General features: G+C 37.2%; 1 protein-coding gene across 1 annotated transcript in view; it reads right to left on the bottom strand.

The window, feature by feature from the left end:
* LOC139589544 (mucin-5AC-like) overlaps positions 1–17,243 on the bottom strand; it is a 46,901-nt gene extending 29,658 nt beyond the window's left edge. The window contains 20 exon segments of the mRNA XM_071425983.1: positions 411–562; positions 691–791; positions 1,397–1,446; positions 2,071–2,326; positions 2,879–3,005; positions 3,976–4,070; positions 4,792–4,956; positions 5,041–5,178; positions 5,949–6,018; positions 6,414–6,524; positions 7,831–7,969; positions 8,745–8,862; positions 9,881–10,006; positions 10,336–10,552; positions 11,052–11,164; positions 11,592–11,682; positions 11,953–12,067; positions 13,051–13,312; positions 14,295–14,354; positions 17,171–17,243. Coding sequence (XP_071282084.1) covers positions 411–562; positions 691–791; positions 1,397–1,446; positions 2,071–2,326; positions 2,879–3,005; positions 3,976–4,070; positions 4,792–4,956; positions 5,041–5,178; positions 5,949–6,018; positions 6,414–6,524; positions 7,831–7,969; positions 8,745–8,862; positions 9,881–10,006; positions 10,336–10,552; positions 11,052–11,164; positions 11,592–11,682; positions 11,953–12,067; positions 13,051–13,312; positions 14,295–14,354; positions 17,171–17,243 — 2,579 coding nt within the window.
* Between the last annotated feature and the right edge of the window lie 4,955 nt (positions 17,244–22,198).

Genomic DNA, 22,198 nt, shown 5'->3' with positions numbered 1-22,198 from the left:
GCTTGTTCTCAAAAATGCAACATAGCTCAAGAACTATTGGAATTTATGCAAAGACCGTGTTACTTAATGTAATGAATCAACTGCATCAGAAGACACCAATTCTTTCACATTTCCAGATCCTGTTGGATCTATTGAAATGGAAGGATTTCCTTGGAAGAAAGAAGATTTTTTGACCTGAATGAACATGACAACATCAAAACCATGGTGTTTTTCTGACAACTTGCAATTTCTGAGCTGTGCCATTGAGAAAAATAGACAGAGCTTACTTTTTAGGCACTAAGTGCATTGTTTTCTGCAGGATTCCTTCCTAGGAATCTTGATACTGCTAGAGTGAAATGATGTTATTTGCTTAGATCTTAAGCTGTTCTATTTTTTTATTTCCAAAATATTATTTTTCAATATGCTCTTACCAGTTGTTACAGCCAACTCTGATTGATTCTCCTGGACTGTAGGAATTCCCGTTGTGAATACATGGACAGTCTTCTGGAGCAATGCAGCCACCTTTGCCATCCAACACTTGATCATGAGGACATACGCAGCCAGAGACACAGTGAGTTTTGTACTGTAAGGACCATAAAGAAAACATGTCTTGAAACATTCCCCTGGTGAAAGAGTCCAGCTGTAGCTGGTAATTTTAAGAGATATCTTGATTAATATATTTTCAACTAGGTACAAAGAGTCTGTACTTACACATTCCATATCTAGAGTCTGACAACTCTTCTGGCATCCTGCTCCTACCACATTTGCAGTGACATTGCCACAGTCAACATAAACCATGGGAGGCACACAGACTGAAAGAGAGGAAAAGCCATGAGAAATGTGAGACCAACCATGCATTCGTATCTTTGTTTCCAAGAAAAAATGGAAATACTCCTTTGTGAATTATGTGTACCTTAATGTGATGCATGTAGTGAGAGAGAAACCAAATATTGTTTTGATCTCATATTCACGTGGTTTTTGTGATTATGCTTGGACTACTCAATAGAATTAATTTTTATTTAGCTTCATGAAACACTTCCTTTCAGAAAAATAGAACAAAGCAGGATAACAAATGTCCTTGTTTACTTGTTTGGGCTTTTTTTTTTGGTTGCTTTGGGGTTTTTTGCTTTACATTTTAATTAAAATGTGAATAGTTTTCCTCTCACACTGAGTGAGGTGACTAAGTATCCTTTTATACCCAGGTAACCCAGGGGGTTCTAACTTGTTTCAGCCACTTGAAAGGTAAGACAGTGTTTCTTTATATTTTGAGAATGTCCTCTATATTACAGAAGACCTCAGTTAATTTTCTTGGTTGATTTCAGACTTGTACAATTTGCATCACTATGAGGAGAATAAAGAAATTAAAAGAGTGATGGTAGAAAGGGAGAGTTAAAGAAAATCTTGAGTGATATGTTACCTGGTTCAGGCTTCTCTCCAATGCAGCTCAGCTTTCCATAAGCACAAGTGCTATAAAAAGAAGGGAATGGATATTTTAAAATTTTTTCTTGTTAAGTTTCAGCCTATTTCCCAATGAACTTGAAATAATGGAAAATTACTGTGCAATAAAACAAATAAAATGTGTCCTTTATAAATAGTTTGCACATTTAAAAATATTAATATTCTATATTAGAGTAGAACAAAATACAAGTAAATTCCATATAATTAAATGTTTTCTCTGTCTATATGCCTGGTTTAAAGCTGTCCTTCAGAATAGTTCAGATTTCCATATAATGGGAATAATCTGTAACAGGATTATCAAGGCATCTTTCACCATGGAACAAGCCTTTTCCAGTCATGGGTAAGAAAAGTATGTGTGGAGGCAAGGGAGGAAGGGAGGCAGAGAGAAAGGGACAAGATGCGAATTTGGCTGTTAGGAAAGGCTGACCCACCACAGGACTGTTGGTTGAATTCCTATAGTTATTTATTTACAATCTTCCAAACGTGGGTAGCCCTAAGAATTTAGGAAGCTGTGATTTTTTAATTGAAAATTTTTGTTATAGAAATCATTTTGATTTGATTTCATGACATTTATATAGTTTCATGACTGCCTATATCCAATTCTTGACTTTTTTTTTTTTACAAATCTCTTACCAGACAACACCATTATCATGAACAACTTCTCCAGAAGACAGAGGTGTTCCTTTGTAGTAACAAGGACAGCTAGAAGCAGGCACACATTTGCCACTGTCATCCATGTAGGTTCCATTTATGCAGGTACAGCCATCGACTGGGACAAACTTGATGCTGCATGTGACATCAGGCTCACTGAGGGCGCGGCAGGTGGGCTGACAGGAATTGACACTGTAGGTGTACTTCAAGGACTTCGGACACAAGGTGGTGTATTTTGCTTGAGAGCAAGAAGGTGAGTCACATTTGTTGGTCATTCAAGAATCAACATAGGTATAAAGTATTTGAGATAAAGTATGTATGATAAACGTGGCATTTTATGTACACATACTTTACTGATGTCCTCAGTAGTGTAATTTTTTGTAGTACTAGAGCAAAATTTTCCCTTATAAATGTGTCATATGTTTACCCATGTTAAAAAAAAAACTAACAAAGTTTGATTATATTATGACACAGTATGTTTCTTCCTGTATGTTTTTATACTTTTTGTCAAAATAAGTTGAGAAACACCCTACTTATTTTATTCCTATTGCAAAGGTATTGCTCTTCAGGTTTTTTCTGATGGTTCTGAGCAAGTAATCTAACAAAGCCTGTTTTTAACATTTCTCCTTGTTTACTGTCTTTTATAGCATTCCTTTCCTACTCAGCTTCTTGAAAGTCAATGCTACACTTAAACCCCAGTTTAACACAGTTTACTGTGGAATCCCTGAGAGCTCCTGTGTGGGGCCTTCTGGGTGATCATTTTCAAAAGGCAAAGGGATGTAAAACTTACTGCAGGCTTTGCTCCTCCATCCAGTGAGAACAACTCCTTTAGCAGCACAGGCTCTGACATAGCTGGAAAGGGCAGCACACATGCAGTCCTCACTCTTCTCACAGTTACACGTGTCAAACATACAGGTCTAGGAATAGAGGATGATGTGATCACCAGAATGTCATGTCAAAACCATGGAACTCTGCAGTTTTTTAAGTGTGTTATGTTCATTAGAGGTTAAAGTGAGTGTAATCCACACGTATAAGCCTGATTTTCATTGAGCTCTTTCAAAAGAGATTATTTATGTGAAAAAAAGAGTAATTCGAGGTCCACTATTTTGAGCTATTTTTTCTTTTTATTTTTTCACATGTTGGCAGTTTTCCAACTACTTCAAATTTGTTGCCATTGTGCCATATATATTTAGAATAAATAGAGATTATTTGATGCCACCCAGCTTTTGGAGCTTTTGCCTAGGAGCCTGGGCTCTCGGCAGCAGAGGAACAAAGAATACAAGTTATTTGATGGGTTTCTATGCTGAGCAGGGATAATACAATATTATTAATTCCAGATTATGTTTATTGAGCATAATCTTACAAATTTCCAATAACAGGAAGGTTTTTTAAAGTACCCAGGGACTCTGGTACAGGGTTTCATCACCTTGAATTCCTAGAACATTTTCATTCACATCTTGTCTAATTCTCATTGTTGCTTTTTATGCACATTGCTTGCCTTGTCCTTGCATATATGCAAAAGCCTTCTGAGAGCAGTTCAGAGAAATTAAAGTGCCAGTTAAGATTCTGGCTAAAGCTTGCATTATATCTCTCAGAAGGGACAATTTTTATCCTTTGATAGCAAATCCAAACTCCTAACTTAGTCTTTAAATTTATGCCTAAAAATAGGTGCAGGAGGAATACACCTGTATGCTTAACCTCCAGGGAATAGAAAGATAGTTTCACAAAGGAGGAAATTTCATATTGTATAGATAAGAATGAACCCTTGGCTTTTAAAGAACTATGAATTCATCCCCTCACAACAGGCAAGTTACTCTCTCAGGTGTTAGTATCAGAAATCTGAGTCTTTTTCTCCTGTATTGGATGGATTGAGTTAGAGCCAAATACCTTATGGTAAACTTCTGGATTCACTGTTGAGTGACATTCAGCAAAAGGTCCCGTGGTGTCAGAGAGCAGTCCACACCAGTGCTGAGCATACTGGTCTGTGAATTGAAAACATGGTAAGGATTTCTGTGGCAGTGCATTTGCAAAACTCTTGTCTCAACATAACTATACCTCCTCCAGAGAAATCACAGAAGCTTAACATTACAATATAATTAAGCTCTGCATTAGCTGAGGCACACAGTCTTTCACTTCCTCTAGGTAGAAGTATGAACTCTTCATAAACTGAATGTTTTCTAATTCATGATAATTGTCATGGAATAGACTAAAGATACCCCTAGCTGAATTTTAAAAAGGAAGGTTCACACTGTAAATTAAAACTATGCTAGTTCATCTCAGAAAACAGAAAAGTAGCTGGTGAATACTCAAGAATTATGTATTTTGTTGGCTGAAGTGCAGCTTGAATGCTTTCAGTCTCTGAACTGTAAGTCTGGTTCTTAGTTTAACAGTGGAAGTACTACAACCTTCAGAGGGGCTAGGCACAGCTGTGACAATTAGTCATTTCCAGGAATGAATCCCTAATATGCTGTATGGTTCTAGTTTCCCTTAGGTAAGTTGACTTGCTGTCTTGATCCAAAGGAATATATCTGAAGATCCAAAATATTTCACTAGTTATTAGTTAATGGAAGACTTCTAGTATCAACTGAGGAAAATTGTGTGCATGTGCAAATGGTTCTGTTATTTTGGCTAAATGCTTGGTGGTTGATCAGCTTATTCCATCTTTGCATTTTAAAGGAGAATAGAAGAGATTGCTGAGCTTACCATTTTGTATGCTGACAGTACAGGGGTCCTCAAAGGTATTTTTGGCATCAGGACAATCAGCCCGAGTTTTCCAAGTATTGCCAAAGGCAGCTGAAGTGCCCTCTATCACACCACTGGTGGTTTTGAAATCATCTGTCTGTACATCATTGAAGTTTCCACAGAGACCTGGAAGGAAGCAGATGGTCTGTGCAAGTCTCCTACAGGATGACAGGTGCAGGTGAAGGCACTTGTTAGGACAAGGTCACTCACCACAGGTCTGCCCTTTATGTGATGGGTCCAAGTCTATAAAAACTTGCATTAAAGGCACAAGTTGAACCTGTAGCTGAAGACCAAAAGTTGTTTGCAGAATTATGAAGAAAGATGAAGGCCTGAAGATGGTGACATTTGCTAGGGATATAAGGAAAAAAAGTTATAATTTCATTCGAGATGAGCAGTTGAAAAGAATTGTTCATTACAGGAACAATATAATAGAGGAATTCTACAGCTGTGTTTGATATGATCCTAGCTTCTGAAGAACTGGGGGGAAAATGATCCTTACAGGATTTCAAATCCAGCACCAAAACAGTCTAACCTAAACACCTAAGCAACAAATGTATACAAAACCTCCACTTTCTGTCAGGTGTTTTAAAATGAGGGAAGAACACACACTTCTGTTGTTATTTAAAAAGTTGCCTTCGCTATAGCACTCCTTATTTGAAGAGTCCAGTGGAGTCTGGACCTATTCTGTCCATTCATGGTTTGATTTGTGTTCAGGTGCAGTAGTGTTTGAGAAGAACTGGCATGTGAGAAACTTCAGTGATGAATGCGCTTTCAGAACAAGGACAGGGGGAACACAGAACTAATGACTTGAGAAATTGGAGTCCAGTTGCATATCAGAATTTTTCTTTCCTCTCTTATGACAATGTTTGGATCTGAAAGTGTGCAATAACACAATTTGCTTGAACTAATTAGATGTTACTAAATATAAACCATGATCTTACTGAAGTTATTAGTGTTGAATAGGCAAATCCTATTACATAAAAATGGGAGATAGTGCTCTGTGGCAGTGCTCTGGGTTTGCTGCAGTGTAACCATAGGTAGAATTTATTTTTAGTTTAACTCATGTAATAACATTTTAAAAGAAAAATGAGAAATAGAAGTTTTTCAAAGGAACTTACCTGCTGAGAATGGTAACTGTGTGTAGATCATATTCACAAATACACTCCCAGAAGGCTGGATCACAATGTTCTGTCCACAAGAAAAGACAATTATTATCAAGCAGATAAGTTAAATACTTTCCAAATGTTTCCTATCCAATACTACTCAAGATAAAGGGAAAAAAATGGAGCAGGACTATGATGACGTTCTGATTCCTGTACTATTTCTGTAATCTTTATTGCTGCGTTCCACTGACTGTCCAAGAGAGCAAAAACCAGAATTTATCTAAATAACAGAAAGCTAATAAGATCTTCTCTTCTAATGTGCTTACTTTACTACACGAAAAATTAAGACTAATGTTCAAATTTGATAAAACAAGAAGGCAGCGCAAATTTCTTGTCTGTGCTGTTAGGTGTCATTTGCCTTGTCTGTTAATCTTAGAGAACATCCCTGTAGGATGTCAGGTGTGTACATCTGCTGCTCACCGTTTGTCCTCCGTTTAGGCTGATGGCTACACCCTTGAGGCACGTCTCTGTGTCAGTCAGGCCACACTTGTGGATGTCCCCCAACACTGTGAATTCATTGCTGTCACAGAGCTTGAGAAGAAAACCAAAGATATTGTTAAAAGGATTTGCTATATTGAAATAGTTATATAAAAAAAAAATTCACATGCAAATGAAATTCTTAGTAAATCTAGTCTTTCAAAAATATTGTTTATTTCATTTCTTCTTGCACCTATGGTCTAACATTTGTCTGGAATCACCAAGTAAGTTGGCATTCATGCAGTCTGCACACTGGAAGCTGTGGAATTGCTTCTGGCTTTTAGGGGTGAGTTAGACATATTAATCTGAACATGAAAATTTCCTCATGCATTAGCAAGACGAGTTCCTAATGTGTAGGCAATACCTGTTTAGTATGCTAGAGCAGAAGGAGGTGTGCCTTTCTTGCCCACTGCTTATGAGGTTTACCAGGGGGACAAAAGATTGTTTCCAATGTCTTCTGCACTGAATAGATTATTCAAGACCCTGGTGATTTGGACATTCTTTAAATATCCTCTCATAGAAAATGAAACTAAAATTATTATTCAGGAAGTTAATGCATAAAGGTTCAGATTTCTACTCAGTTCTGATTTTTGTAGGACTGTGTTCATCTTTAAAGTGTGCCTAATGGCCAAAACACAACAGGGAAAGACTCAGAGAAGGCTGTGATTCTGAATTCGTCTTATCACTTTTTTGGCATATTGAAGATTGAGGACAGCTGAGATGCATAATTATAGCAATCTAGAAATGCAGTATTACATTTTGGGGCTTTTTATACAAATTAGGGGTTTTCCTCTGCCTCCAGAGACCCTGAGAATCTAATTTTACATGTTGGTGCCAAAAGGAGGAGTTTGATGTGTAAGTCTGACCTATGCTGCCATTGTGCATCAAGGCAGTGCTTGTGAATCTTATCCAAAAGTTTCAATGATTTAAATCATTGAAACTTTTGGATAAGATTTCTAAATCATCTAATTCCAGCTCATTTCTAAGATTTTATGATTCTTTTGCTTGGTAACATTCAGATCGATCATGTTGATAACAAATTTTATTTAATATGAAGTCCTTATGAAAATAGTTTAGTCATTCAGTAAAAATAAACAATGAATACACCTAGGGTTATGAAATCTAATAAAAACTCAGTGCAAATCCTAAAAAATTATCAAAACCCACAAAAATACTACAATATTATTTAGCATAACCCTAACAGAAAAGCCCCTGAAATCCATTTAAGGGTGTTAACCCTATAACCATTGTTAACCCTCAATGACTCAGAAAACTGATGTGATTGCTAGAAGTTTTCATCAAAAAACATTATATGCAATAAAAACATTTTCCTTTAGCAAGGATTGTGACTCATTTTTACCTTGGTTAGGACATAACTACAGTCTCCAAAGAAGGAATAGTATTTCTCATCAAATGTTGAAATGTGGGAACCTCCTTCAATACTGCAAGTCCCAGGGCACGACTGAGTGACACAAGACCATTCACCTCCAACACAGGTACTGAAATGAAGGAAGCATTCAGTAAAATCAGAGTAATGCAAGTGCAAACAAAATAAAAAGGCAATAAGTGCAGATGATATCCTAGTTTTCCTCTTGAAACACTGATCGCACTGTCAAAGAAAGCAGTATTGCTTAGAAATCTCAGACAAATATGGGGCAGGCACATTTATGTTAAGGTGATAACTTTCTATGTATATTGTTGTTCATTTCCAATCTTTGGACAGAATCCAGTCCTGGTGAACTTGTAATCCATGTCAAATATTTTAAGTATTTATTGGAAAATAAATAAATAGGCAGGTGCAGTTGCATACACTTATGCAGTAATACTTCAGTAATTATAGGGATAATAAAAATATATATATTTGTCAAACATGCCCCTCAAATGTGAACTCCCACACTAAATGCAACATGCCCCCAAATGTCATGATCTCCATAATATTTATATGAGCACCTTTGCATTACACTGTAGGGCTGCAAAGGTATAGCACTAATTCACATTTTGAAACACCTCTGGTACTTGCCTTTGATTATCTCCCTTCATTGGTATTTCTTGAAATTGAACAGCTGTTCAAAAACTCAAATTTTTGTTCCAAGTGTGAAGGGAAAACAGACATGAAAGCAACCTCTAAAGCAGTGTAATTATGGAACTTCAATTGGTAAGTAGTTGCTCATTTGTTTTTTATGGGGAAATCAGTAAATACTCAGCTCATGCACGAAAAAAACCCAATTCAAAACCAAAAAAACCCCAAAAAAACAGAAAGTGAGAAAATATTACCATGATCTGCATTTAGATGAGAAGGAGGCACCGGGAGCATAAGTTTCACCTTCATAGGTACAGTGGCATTCTCTGCGGGGAATGCAGCCGGCACCATTAACATCATCAAATACCATTCCTAGGGAAAGAAAGGGTCTGTTATTCATTCTGTGCACTGCAGAACTTGCCTTTGAACACATATCTAGCAGATGCCTGAGACTATGTACTGTTTCTGCTGTGCTTTAAAATAATAGAATGCAAGCTATGTGGAGATTGAAGGGCTATATTCCATTGAAATCTATCTAAAAATCTTAGTGTGATCAAAAGGGGTCTCTAGGAAAATACCTTTCTGTTATGGATTTCATTAGAATGGAATTAGGATTAAAACTATTAGGTAATGAGCTGAAATAGATGAATCATTTATAAGACTGCCCAGGGACATATCTGTACAGTAAATATTTCTATGCCCAGAGACAGAGGATTGCCTTAGAGAAGTCAATGCTACTACACAAACAAGTGATGGTGAATTCTGTGAGACATCATGGGGATGGGCAGAACAGCTGCAAGGGGTGAAGCTCCTGTGATATACAGTCACAACAGCAACAAAAATTTAGACACAGAAGTATGCACAAAGAATACATCTGTCTTGTACTGATATGCAGTTCTTGTGTATAATTCTCTGAAGGACCAGATCTAACACACTGCCTAGTGCTTTGTCAACTCCTTGTTGTTTAAACACATAACACTTGACAAGAAGGATTTGGTCATTTGTGGAACCAGATGTAGCTTTGCTAGCAGCAGGAGTTATGATTGCATGCAAAATCTGCTTAAACATTTTATACTTTCTGTGAACTGAGTTTGAATGCTGAGAATAGAAGTCTCTGCTGTTGTTAGGAGCGAATTATCTTATTCTAAGTTCAGTGATTTTATATATATACATAAAAAACTATATATATAAGGAACATTTGTTGTTTAAAAGGCCATGTTTAGTAATTTGAATAGAAATAGTGCATCCAAGGGAGAAATGTAGCAATTACTTCCATGATAATCACGCTGATGATGTGATGGGAATGATCCAGAGTAAGAAAGTTATTAAATGTGTACAGGTGAGTACTCTAGGGTGGTTGGTATGAGAAAAGAGCAGGAAATGAGCTTGCCTGGAGGACAGACACAGCCATCTGTACAGTGATCTTCACAAAGCGCAGATCGTTCCGGGTTGCTGCACGTATCGGAGCAGGGAGAGCCACACTCATGGTATTGCATGTTGAATGGACATGATTTGGCTAAAAGTAAAAAGAGTATTATAAAGCTGACTTTTCATTTAAAAGCTGGAGAAAACATTTTTTTTGCAATTTAGGTTGTTTTCTGTCAAGCTATGACAGGGTATCCTGATCCAAGCAGAGGCTGAAACATTTTAGATTTTCTGACTCATATTGAAAACCCCCTAATCTTCCATATTCCCAAAGTCTTGTGTGTGACCAGGTAAAAACTGATTTCATTACAACTGCATGCAATTTTAAACTGTCTTCTTCAGGAAAAAAACCTCACACATGTGAAGTTTGCTAGATGTGTAATGTAAGCACAGGTGGAGGTCCCTTCCCGAGATACTCACGGCACAGGTCTGAGGTTCTCCAGTTCTGGGGCTGTCCACCTGCATGAGCACACTGCCGGGAGTACTCAGCAAAGGTGTTGCACATGCAGAAGTCAGCCATAGAGCTGTCACAGTGGCACAGGTCTTGTATGCAAGTTTCAATGTAGTCCTGGACATTCACAAGCATGTTACAACTTGTAAATGCTTTGCTGGTCAATACTGTCTCACAGATAGAGGCCTAGGAAGGAAAAGAGAGAAGGTAAAGTGTTAAGAACATATGAAAATTATTTAAGGCATGGAGCAGAAAAAAAAAAAAAAATCAAAGATTGATCTGGTCCAGAAACCCTTCCAACAGTACCCATAAGCTGATATTTAAGGAAAAATATAACAATAGGGCAAAACCACATGGAACTTCATTGAATAAATCTAGTAGCTTCCATATCCTTAGTTACCCTCAACTCAGGTCACTTCCCAAGCATTATATAATTTTTTAATATAAAGACATCCTAAGTAATTTTCTCTTTCAGGAAAATATGCAGTCTTTTTGTAGAAGGGGAATGCAAATTTTTGGCATTCACCTTAGCAAAGAATACAACATGAAATTAAGAATATTTTTCTTTTGAGACCTACAGCTGAGTCATATTCATGCTCTATTTTTTTCTCTCTTCTAAAAAGTTTTTTCCAAAGACAGAGAATGTATTCATAGTGAGAAAACAAATTTTGAGAGATGTTCTTACAAATTCTCTTGAGCAGTTCATCAGAGAAGTAGGAGGAATAGGATCATCACATTGCTCTGTGGGTCCATCCATCTTCTGCCTATTACCAAACTGTATGGGGGTCAGTTTTGTCTCTGTAAAAAACAGTTCAAATATTAGAATAATGCTTACTAAATTTTGCATGGAGTTCTTTTCTTTTGTAACACTACCTGCTATGACATGAACAGTCATATTACCAAATAATATATAATATAAATAAATATTATATATCTCACTAAAATATGAAGGGGGAAACATGAACAGTATATATAAAAAACTGGATCCTAACTATTGAAAACAAGTAGAAATTTTTATGTGGCAAGCCTTAAAATATCTAACAGTGATGGAAGTAGTCTAATCACATCTCAAAGTCCTGACTTTGCACAACTGACATCACAGGAATACATGAAGAAGTAACGCCAGTTTTCCAGTTAGTACAACCCACAACCCATATCAAAGTAAATTCTAAGAAGAAAAAAAAAAAAAAAGCACCAGTACTTAATAATGCTTATTATTACTTACTCCCTGAAATAAATTCATTGCTGACTGGAATTCCATTGAAGTCCCCACAAAGCCCACAAGTTTGATTGGCATATTTTTTATCTAGTTCCACCTAAAAAAAAAAAAAAAAAAAAAGAGGAAGGAAGTTTATAGAAATGGCAGTCTTGATGGTTAGGATCACAGCCTATACCAGTACTGCTTATTGCTTCTGAGCTGAGCTTGGTGGGGAAAAAGTGGGAATTTGAGAGAAGACAGAACAAGACACTAAAAATGGACACAAATCCAGAAGTAACTAATGCCTGCCTGGCTGTAATACTGCAAAGGTGTAAGCAGACTATTTTCAAAATACAGACTTTTTGCTGCGTTTTGAATGTTTTCTTACCAGGAGGGCATCTTGTCCATTCCAAAGGAAGGTCAGTCCCAACTTGGCAGAAACTTTCAAATAGTTGTTACTTCTCTCTATAAAGACTCCCATATGGCTGTAGGGCATCTGGACCCTGGGGAAAGATCATCATAAGTCAGCAGGGGTAGGGACAGAATATCCATTGAATGTTCACAATGATATCCTTTCTCATTCTCTTTGAGAATTTTCAACACGTATCTGTGAAGAAATTAGAGCAGTAACTACTACAGACAACACAGGTTTTTAATATTTTGTCCATTTCCTATGCATTGCCTCTCATTGTGCAAATGGATCAGCCTTACTTTCCCTGTTGTTCCTTTTGGCTTTTCCATTAAGGGTGTTTTGCTGGGTAAAATGTTAGCATAGGTCTGTGGTTGTATTTTTCAAAAAAGTGCTGGGAGGCTCTGTTTTGCAGCCAGTGTGCTTCAGGATATTGCTATTTACTCCTTGAAGCATTTGCTAATAAAGGGACAGGCTTTCTGTGGCATGAGTGCCATTCAGGAAGCTGTACCCAAGATAACCTTTAGACCAGTTCACTGTACATAGCTGCCATAGCAGACAACTCACTGTGGGATAGCTGCCCAAATATTTACCTGGCCTTTTGGGTAGGTTTCACACCCTATGCCAAAGTCAGTGCTATAATTACTACATAGATAGCAAGTTTGCAGAACAGATAATTTTAAATTAATTCAGGTACAAGCTGAAGAGCAGTCACTGCTTTACTGCACACTGTTCAGTGCAAGAACAAAAGCTGTCAAAAATTCCTTGCAGGGATTCTGCTGTGGTAAAATTAATGGAAACTACTAACTCCAAGGGTGTAAAGGATGCAGCTTATAGATTTAATTGCATACATACACTATTGTAGCAGCGGGACAGCATATTGGATACAGCTCATCTGAGCAAAACAGCCATGGGGATAATCTGCACAAGTGACACTTATCTTGCTGTCAAGCCCTCCTTTGTTTTTGTTACTACCTCAGGAAGGACCTGAGCCCCCCCACTGCTTGGGAGCAATGATGAAATGAGGGAAAGGGACACTTGCTCAAAGAGCCCACTGGGAACAAAGTAGGAACATACAGTTGGTTGTCGAGCAGGACAGAGCTGGGGGTCAGTTCGATCACTACTCCTTCCAGCTTCATGATGACGTGAGTGATCACAGTAGCATTTTCCACCATTGCACGCCTAATCTGGATGTTGAAGTCCTCATAGGAAGACTTGCAGTTGGATGCAAAGATGTAATTGCAGACCCCAGGGAAGTAAAAGATGTCCCCATCAAAGGTCTTGAAGTGGAAGTTACCCCATGTGCTGCAAACACGGCCATTGTGATAGGGGTTGCCAGCTGTGGATTCAAAATAAGCAGTAAGAATTTTCTGTAGTCTTTTTGTAATACCCTCCGTGTAGATATTTTATCCCTCCTGCTTCTTTCACCAGCCTCTATCCAAAAAGCTCATCTTTTTTTCTGTTCTGTCAAGCTATTTGTTTGTCATTATTTATTTCAGTTGCTTTTGTGCTTAATCAGTTTTGCACAGGGATATAGGGACTAGGATCAAAAGAGACCTCTGGGGTCACTAGATCCAGTGCTCTAGTTCTGATTACTGCCCTGTGCCATATATCCTTTCCTAAATGTATGGAGTCTTCAAGTTTCACCATAAAACCATATAAAAGCTAGTTTAAAACTAGCTGATACTCCTACTTGGGAAGCCCACTCGTACCCACAACTTCTAAATGGCTGGAAGACTTTTGTCAACATCATCTGAAACACATTCCTGTCCCATATATCCCATGTCCTTGGTTGTTCTTGTGCCAAAATTACACTTCACCTTGAAGGGGTTCCACCTCCCTACTCCTCCCCCAGCCCATTTTAGAAAGCTCTTCTTTCTTTTCAGTTTTCCTTTCCTTGCAAGGATACTCTCTATAATCCCTGATTATCTTCCCCATCCCTTTCCACATTTACACTCAGCCTGCTTGAATTGTACCCTCTTCCTTGGATAAGGTGTCTCAACAGTTTTCAGCACACTAGTATTTTCCTCTCTTTACTGGAAACATATAATACCAGGGAAAAACATGTACAATAGGTATGCATGTTTAAATGTATATATTAATTTTTTTTTCTTACAGCTGCATCATAGAGCAGTGAGTCAAAAGCACTGGATTCACATTTAGATTATCTCTGTTACCTGATTAATTAATTCTCTGTTAATTTTTTGGTTTATGATGCTAAAGGTTCTTACACAATTTATTGATTTTTTTTTCAGTCACTCCATGCTCTTTGTCATTAACAAGGGCACAGATATCTGAGCCATGACATTTGCTTAACTTACCCTTTACTTTCAGTGCATTTGGAAAAGGTGGAATGATTGTCACTCCTTGGGATTTGAAAGCTGGTAGAAAATAGAAAGGAGAAAAAATTCTGAATTCCTAGAATATGGGTAGAGATTGCCTAGTCTTTTTAGTGACTATTTCCTACTACTAGTTACACTCTAGTGGAAAGTTTCCACAAGGTTTTATTGGTGGTTTTCACACAATGCTTTGTGTTCTGTCTTTCTATAAATTTCACTAACAGCTAAATTGCACAGACTGTACTACTTTCTTCCACCATTTGTTCAAGACTCCCATCTGATGCTGGCCCTGATACTCTGAACTCAAAAGGAGCAATATGATCCTCAGAGCACTGTATTGTAATACTGATTACAACAGCTATTTTTAAATAACCTGTGGCACACATTTTGCAGGGCAGACTTAATGATCAATTATTTCAGCCTGTCATTACTAATACACCCGTCAGCTTTGGATCCTTCCACCCTTATTTTGCACTGTCCAGTTATGTTTCATGCAGGATCTTGTAGCACGTAATTACTCTAATGTTTAAGGTAGTTACAGCTTTCTTATTCTCTTGTGAGTGATGCAGTCATCTTGACATAGGGTAAAAAAATGTGCCTTTAATTACCTACTATCAAGTACCTTTGTGATATGTATGTAAACACACACCTCTTCTGAAAGTACACTTTTAGATATAAGTTATGTACCTTTTGTGAAGTCAAAGATTAGATAACTGTATAATATCAGTAGAGCAGGTCCACTGGGCCAGATCTCAGAGGAAATTCCCAAGCTTAGAGCAGTCAGAGCTTGTCTGAAAACTGGATATATTTTACAGAGGGCTTCTCTTTTATTGTGTGTATGTGTGTAGCTAGGAATCAAAATATTCTCATAATCTTACTGTTTATCACCTTTATTCAGAAAAAACCTTACAAAGAGATCAGCATAAAAATACCTACATTTTTGTCGCTGCAGGAGAGATGGAGAAACATACTCTGATTTTGTTGGTTGTTCACCACCCTGGGCTTGAACTGGATCAAGAAGAGTAGTAAAGGAAATGTGAATGTCTAATTTTCTTGAATCCCCTCATAATGTCTCAATTATATCTGTTTAAATGTGCATCACTCCGTATATCAAAAATCAAAGACACATTTATGTACAAGAGGCCAGAAATGCATCAGGACCCATGCTACATGCAATGATGGCCAAACAACACTCCTTCAGCCTATTTTAATTTTTTGGGTAATAAATTACTGCAGGGAAGCCATCAAAAATATGCCTGTGGTGATTTGAGCAGGTCCTTGTTCTGTCACAGTATACCCCTGGATTCCCTTAGAAGCTTTTCAGATAAAAGGCCTAAATTTCTTAGGTTTTATGATCACTCTGTACTTTAAGCATTAGTAAAACCTTTTTTTCTAGCTAGATGGCTTTCAAATAAGTCCCTTTTGTACATGAAGAATTCACTTTAGGGTTAGAGGACTGATCTTTGTCAAAGCCAAAGTTACTCCATATTTTCTAGTTTCAAGCATTCATTGTAATAAGCCACAGAAGGAAAATAAATGCAAAAGCCACACCATGGAAATAGGTCTTTCCAATAGATACATTTGTGCCTGTTGATTTTGCCCCAAAGCAAAGAAACCATTTTTCATTCCATTCCAGTGCAGCATCAGAATTAGAATGTATGCATTATCCAGATGGGCTTTCAATGCTCTCACTGTTTGGTGAGAGTTCATCAGAGGGCAGGCTGAGGTGAAGACTGTTCTGGCCAGAGAAAAGTGCAAGGGGAGGTTCACCCCCTGCTGCACCTCACAAGGGCAGTCTGTGGATAGCACCACTGAAGGGGCTAAGGCTGAAAGCAGAGCTGTGGGAACTCTGCAAGTCCCCTCCTGGGGAAAGAGCTGGGGTTAGAGGACCTGTGTCCCTTTTTAAGGTAGGAACCATTCAGTGCTTCTGGGCTCCTTCAGTGCCCTCCCTCAGAGAGTTTTCTGCTTCTCTCTCCATGAACTGCGTGACTCTGCTCTGTCTCATGCCACACACACTGCAGATCCCTGCTGCCAGTGCATGTTTTACTAATGCTACAGCTAGTCCTGTCATAGGCTATTCTTTGACACTACCACTTCTTAACGTAAGTTACTGTGGAACTACCTAGGAGCAGGAAAAATATGAAATCATACAGTAGGATCTGCATGAGAGATTAAAATGCATTTAAAACTAACATTGTTGTTACATTAAACTTCAAGGGAAATTATCAGATGAAAAAAGAAAAAAAATAATTAAAGGGGTCTCCATCCATCTGTGACTATTAAGTGAATAGAATATTTATAGCAGTTCCATTTGTTTTCAGCTCATTGCAAACCAACCCTGTGTGCTAAGCTTTTATGCAACTTCATAAACAAGAGTAAATTAATTTTTAAAACCTATTGCCTGACAATTTTAAAGCAAAATCCTCCCTTTCTTCAATACTTTATCATCAGTCTTTAATAATTCATGCAAACATACTGCTCCACTGATTTGTTCCTTTCTAGAGGTACCTTTGCACCTTTTGGTTTGTACATTTAGAAATGCTATACCACCTTAAAGTGGATATTGAAAGCTAAATGCAAATCTTGAGGCATTTTTGTAGACATACAAGTTCAGAGAAAGTTCCACTCAATACAGTGGAGCTGTTCCAGATTTCAGCTGGAGAAAAACAGGATGACAGTTTCAAAAGAGTTAATTTTCTCTTCTTAGGAAAGAAAGTATTTTAAGCAGAAAATAAAATCTTTCAAAGAGGTAACAGGCTCATTAACTTCACAAAGCCTAGGAAAAAATGCTTCAAACTCCAAAGCAAGTTATAAATTCTTTAAAACAGTAAAAATGCCAAGCAAGTGAATCTTCCTACCTTTGATCTGTATGAAGACCAGGGCTAGTATTGATATCCATAGTGGTATTCGTGTCCCACCACCTTTACCCATCTTCTGGAGGTCCAGTAGAAACCACTGAACAACCTGCCTCTGAGGAAATACCTGTCTGTTCCCAACTCTTATATAGTGAGAGAGTAGAAGTTGGCTCAGTTCCCAGATTGTTTCACAAGGCTCTTAAAAGGTGGGGCTTCAGACATTTTCGTTTTCTTTTGCAGGTGCAGAGGTAAATAGAGGATGCTCTGACTTTCCCTCAGCTATTTACACTCTAGGAGGAGTCTTCTTTCCACATTTTTGATGAAATGTCATGAAGTGAGCAAGAAGAATTTTTGCTTAGGCTTAGTCTTCCCAAATTTTTGTTTCTTGTGGGATAAACAAAATTTAAGAGACTTTTGAGCAGAAAGTTAGTTTGAGTGAATTGCTTTTTTTTTTTTTTTTTTTTTTTTTTTTTTTTTTTTTTTTGGGCAAGTGATGATAATTAGCTGCTCAAAAAACTCCAAAGAAGTTCCACCTGATACAAATTTTTTTAAATGAGTTTACACCTGCCTGTGTAGCTACTTTGCTTGTGAGAATGAAAAAATCAAATGCTATTTAAGGTCAGCAGTTAGCCCACTGGCCAAGCACAGCACAGGTGTACACAATGAACAACCCTTCTGTGTTGGCAAGTCAGTAATATGGCCTTTTCCTTGAGGGTCTCCTCTTCTCATATGGGCGATTTTAGGGTTATTTCAGCTGTTTTCCTTCTAACATGATTTCACCATTAAAAATTAGTTGGATTCTACCTATGATTAAAAAAAATCCATGTGATTTCTAGCCCTAGAGATATTAAAGGACAGATATGCAAGAATATTTTTGGGAATATTCCTTATCTTAGGAACAATGAGGGAGTGAAGAATGCTTTTTGAGTATGTTAAAATAGTTATTTACAGCATAACACTTTGAGAAATTAACCTTTTATAGTGTTTTACCCTGGGGTGGAGAGGAACACAGTCTTTCACTAAGAGAGCAGATCCCATAATCCCACATGGGTTCAAACAGTTCCTGCAAGGAAGAAGGTACTGGTATAGTCTCCATATTCTTTGGAGTCATAACAATGTTCAAAATAGAATGAAGTTTAGCTGTTATGGAAAGATGTTAGATGTGCATTGAAAAGGTAGTGAAGTACTCACTTAGGTTGCCTAGGAATACTGTCCAATTTCCATCACTAGGTTTATGAAACACCTACATGAGAATGGTCTAAGTGCTGTTGATAGTGCTCTGGGGCAAGAGAATAGACTAAATATCCATTTGAAATTCTCTCAAATATTATTTTCTATTATATTTTTTGAAAAATTATCGTGGAATCATAGAATTGTAGAATGGTTTGTGTTGGAAGGGACCTTCAAGATCACCCGGTTCCAACCCCCTGCCATGGACAGGGACACCTTCCACTAGACCAGCTCGCTCAGAGCCCCCTCAAACCTGGTCTTGGACACTTTCAGGGAATGGAGCATCCACAACTTCTCTGGGCAACCTGTTCCCACTCCTCACAGAAAGGATTTTCTTCCTAATATCTAATAAAAATCTACTTTCTGTTAGATTTGAATGAGTAACTTTACCACTAAGAGGGAAATAAAAGGCACAATTTTTACCTAAGCAGCGAAAAAAAGCAAGAAATATGCTGCTTGTCCTGAACATTTTAAAAGTACAACTATTTAAATAAAGGTGACATAACAAAATTGAATTGGAAGTTTTGAGGAAAAGAATCGTTCCGTTTCAGTAATGAGTTATACCTTTGGCAACTTCACTGATGTGTAAGTCTGTAGAATTTACTTAGCACTATTTAACAAGGAAAAGAAGATGCCTACAAGATACTTGTACATACAGAAATAGATGCAGTGAAAATTTAAGGAAGTATCATTGTCTCTAATGGTTAGTATCAAAGTTCCAGGATGAAGATCCAGAAAAAAAAAAATTAATGGATTTAAGTCGTATGTAATTAAAGTAATGATAAAATAGTATGGTAAACTCATGTGGGTAACACACATAAGCTTATAAAGAGATTATGTTAGTGAGAAGAAATATATACTTTATGAATCATTGTATTACTTACCACTAAAAATCAAATAATATCAACAGTTGCTATGCTGTGGTTTCATATACATTTCCTGCATGTTCAGGGAAGTACTGTGATCTCTGAGACTTCCCAGTCTGGTCATCACAATTAGTCTGAAACTGGTTTACAGTTCAGTTTAACCCCTTTAATTGAGCTTTAAGGCACCATCAGAAGTGATTTCCTATATCTGTATTTTTGACTGAAATTTTCAAATCTCATATATGTTATGAATCAATTATCCTGACACTACTAGGTGGTTAATTCATTTATTATGACATATGACCTTTGCCATATTAAATTTCTTGTCTTGTGCTATTCCTTCTCAGAAATTATTATAAAATGTATTAAAATGTATGAGACTTGCAAAACTAATCTCAAATATTTATGATAAATTGATTTAGTAGCATCATTAATTATTCAAAGACATAATTCCTCTTCAAGTTGTATTTCACCTTCATTCACTCAATAGACATACACAGGTGACATGGGAGAGTATATTTTAAAAATTAGTTGGGAGTAACATGTCTGATTTCTGTACCTCCTTATGATCAAATCCATATAATTGACTGCATAAATGGAAATATTAATATGTTAGAAGAATTTATTGATGTACCTCCTTTTTTTTTTTTAAACAGAAAAGATAGAAGATTTTTCCATTGCATTTGATCTGAAAACCCTGTAATTTCTTTCTTTAGTTTCTCTTCCTTTTTCACAGGATCATATTCCTACTCTCTGCATCCGAGATATTAAATTGAGTGAAATATTTCAGCAAAAGAGTTGTTAGCATTTCCAGATCCATTCTTTTTAACCTTATATGATCAAATGCTACATGGTGGTGATGCTATTTACACATCTTACTCATGATTTCTGAATCTCCTTCTTCATAAAATAAAATGAGACCATCATATCTTATCTTCAAAGATACCCACTGTAGAATGCAAATAAAATGTGATAGCAAACTTGGTTAACTTTTGGGTGCAATAATGGCTGAAATCAGTGTCTCCATTTATAGTTAAAAAAGACAGAATGATGAACTCAGAGGGACATGCAAAACGTTGTCTAGTCCACCTGGTGCCGTACTGGAGTAGGGAGTATTCATTTCAAGGGAAGGAGGAAAACATGTAATTGACAGGAATTACAGCACTTCCTCTGTGTGAGGGCTAAAATGCAAGTTAAAAAGGCACTGCCTGCTTGACTTTTCTCTGACTGGTCATTTGGTCACTTCTGATGCCATGTTTAAGCTCCAGAGTGATGCCGGGACACTTGGCATGGAATTCAGCTGAAGTACCATTCTCATTGTCCCTGAATTTTGACCTGTGCAAATTCAAATGCATTATTTTTATCTTAAAGCTTCTATGGAAAAGTGAGGTAACTGATCAATTTCAGCTTAAAAGTTGTTCATTAACATTATAGGTGTTCTCTTACTTATGTGAAGATGAAGTACATGCCAATCACCTGCAGTATTTCACAGTATGACACAATATAGTCTATCAAAAGTAAAGCTATATTTAAAGACTAAAAAAGGGATACAACTCCTTTAATGTTCTTTTCTAGTCAAACACAGAGCCATTGATCCATTCCTTCCTTTACTTCCAAGTGCTTAGATAGAATCCATTAATTGAAAATCAAATCACATTGTAACTGAGATTTTAAGCCATTTCATCAACACGAGTAGTTCTCCTTCTGTCTTTTAGTGTGTGCATTGTAGAGGTGCAATACATAATGCTTTAACCTCCATTGCAATCTCTATGTTTTACTTCAAAACAAGTAATAGGTAACTTGATATAAAGATCTGTTACTGATCTGTTCATTTCAAAGTTTGAAGTGTCATTTAGAAGAACCCAAGCAAAGCATAACATTTTAAATCAGGCACTAGAGACTGACTAGCTGCAACATAAGAGGCTGGTTAATACTGATAAGATTAGGAAGTAAAAGATACTGAGTATAATATCTCTCATATTATTCAACCGTTATCCTCTGGGAAGCAAATCCATCAGAGAACAACTTAGAGTAATGTATTAAGACATTCTCCTTATAGAAAGCTAGTAAAGATCTGATGCAAAGTTAGTAAAGGAAAAACAGTGTGCACCCTGTACCATGAGAAGTATGAACATGGGGGCAGAGTAGGGTTTCCATGTTGTCTGAACACGTCCGGGATATCTCTGTGTGTAAAGGGGATAAACACTTAAGCCTCTTTACAGTTTGTAAACACAGACACCACAACCGTGCATGCCAATATTTGCAATTGGTATTATAGACTAAAAAACTGATGTACACACACATACTGGAGGGCATATTTACGTTGTGCAGTGGTGCGTGTTGCAGAGATCCCTCTGCTAGCCGCCGCCAAGGTAAATTCATAGTAGGAAATAGTGTCACTGCATCAGTATGAAGTTGCACCTAAGAGAATTTGCTTTTCTCTGAGGCATTGACACTGCAGCATTGTGTTTGGGATCAGAGCTCTGCCTAGACCTATGCAATGCCATAGGGCCACTGCAGCACTGTTTAAAGCCAGCTGAAAGCTGGGATCTGTTATGCAGTGCCTTCGTGACCCAAATCAAAAATCAGTCTTTGGAAGCAATTGGTGTTTGCAGGCTCAGAGAAATAAATGGTACAACTAGTCAAAAAGTGGGTGAAATGAAGGGCTATGCTGAGCAGTACCTATAAACTCTCAAAGGAACCCGTTGATGATGCACAAGCTCAAAAAAATCTAGGTTAATATACTCTGGTGGACAAAATTCTGCTGAATGAAAATTTGTTTGTTTGTTTGTAATAATATAAATTACAGACTGCATATAAATGGAGATAGATATGTATATATACTATTACCACTAGCAGGTTTTGTCAGAAGTTCTATTATAAGACCCTTGAGTATATTGCCTTATCTTAAATCAGTAGCAGACATTCCAAAAAA

The sequence above is a fragment of the Agelaius tricolor genome, unplaced genomic scaffold, assembly GCF_023055355.1.
Source record: "Agelaius tricolor isolate 1412-34295 unplaced genomic scaffold, bAgeTri1.0.p SCAF_5, whole genome shotgun sequence".
Taxonomy (NCBI): Eukaryota; Metazoa; Chordata; class Aves; order Passeriformes; family Icteridae; genus Agelaius; species Agelaius tricolor.
The sequence above is the reverse complement of the archived record's forward strand: the minus strand, read 5'-3'. Positions and strand labels throughout refer to the sequence as shown.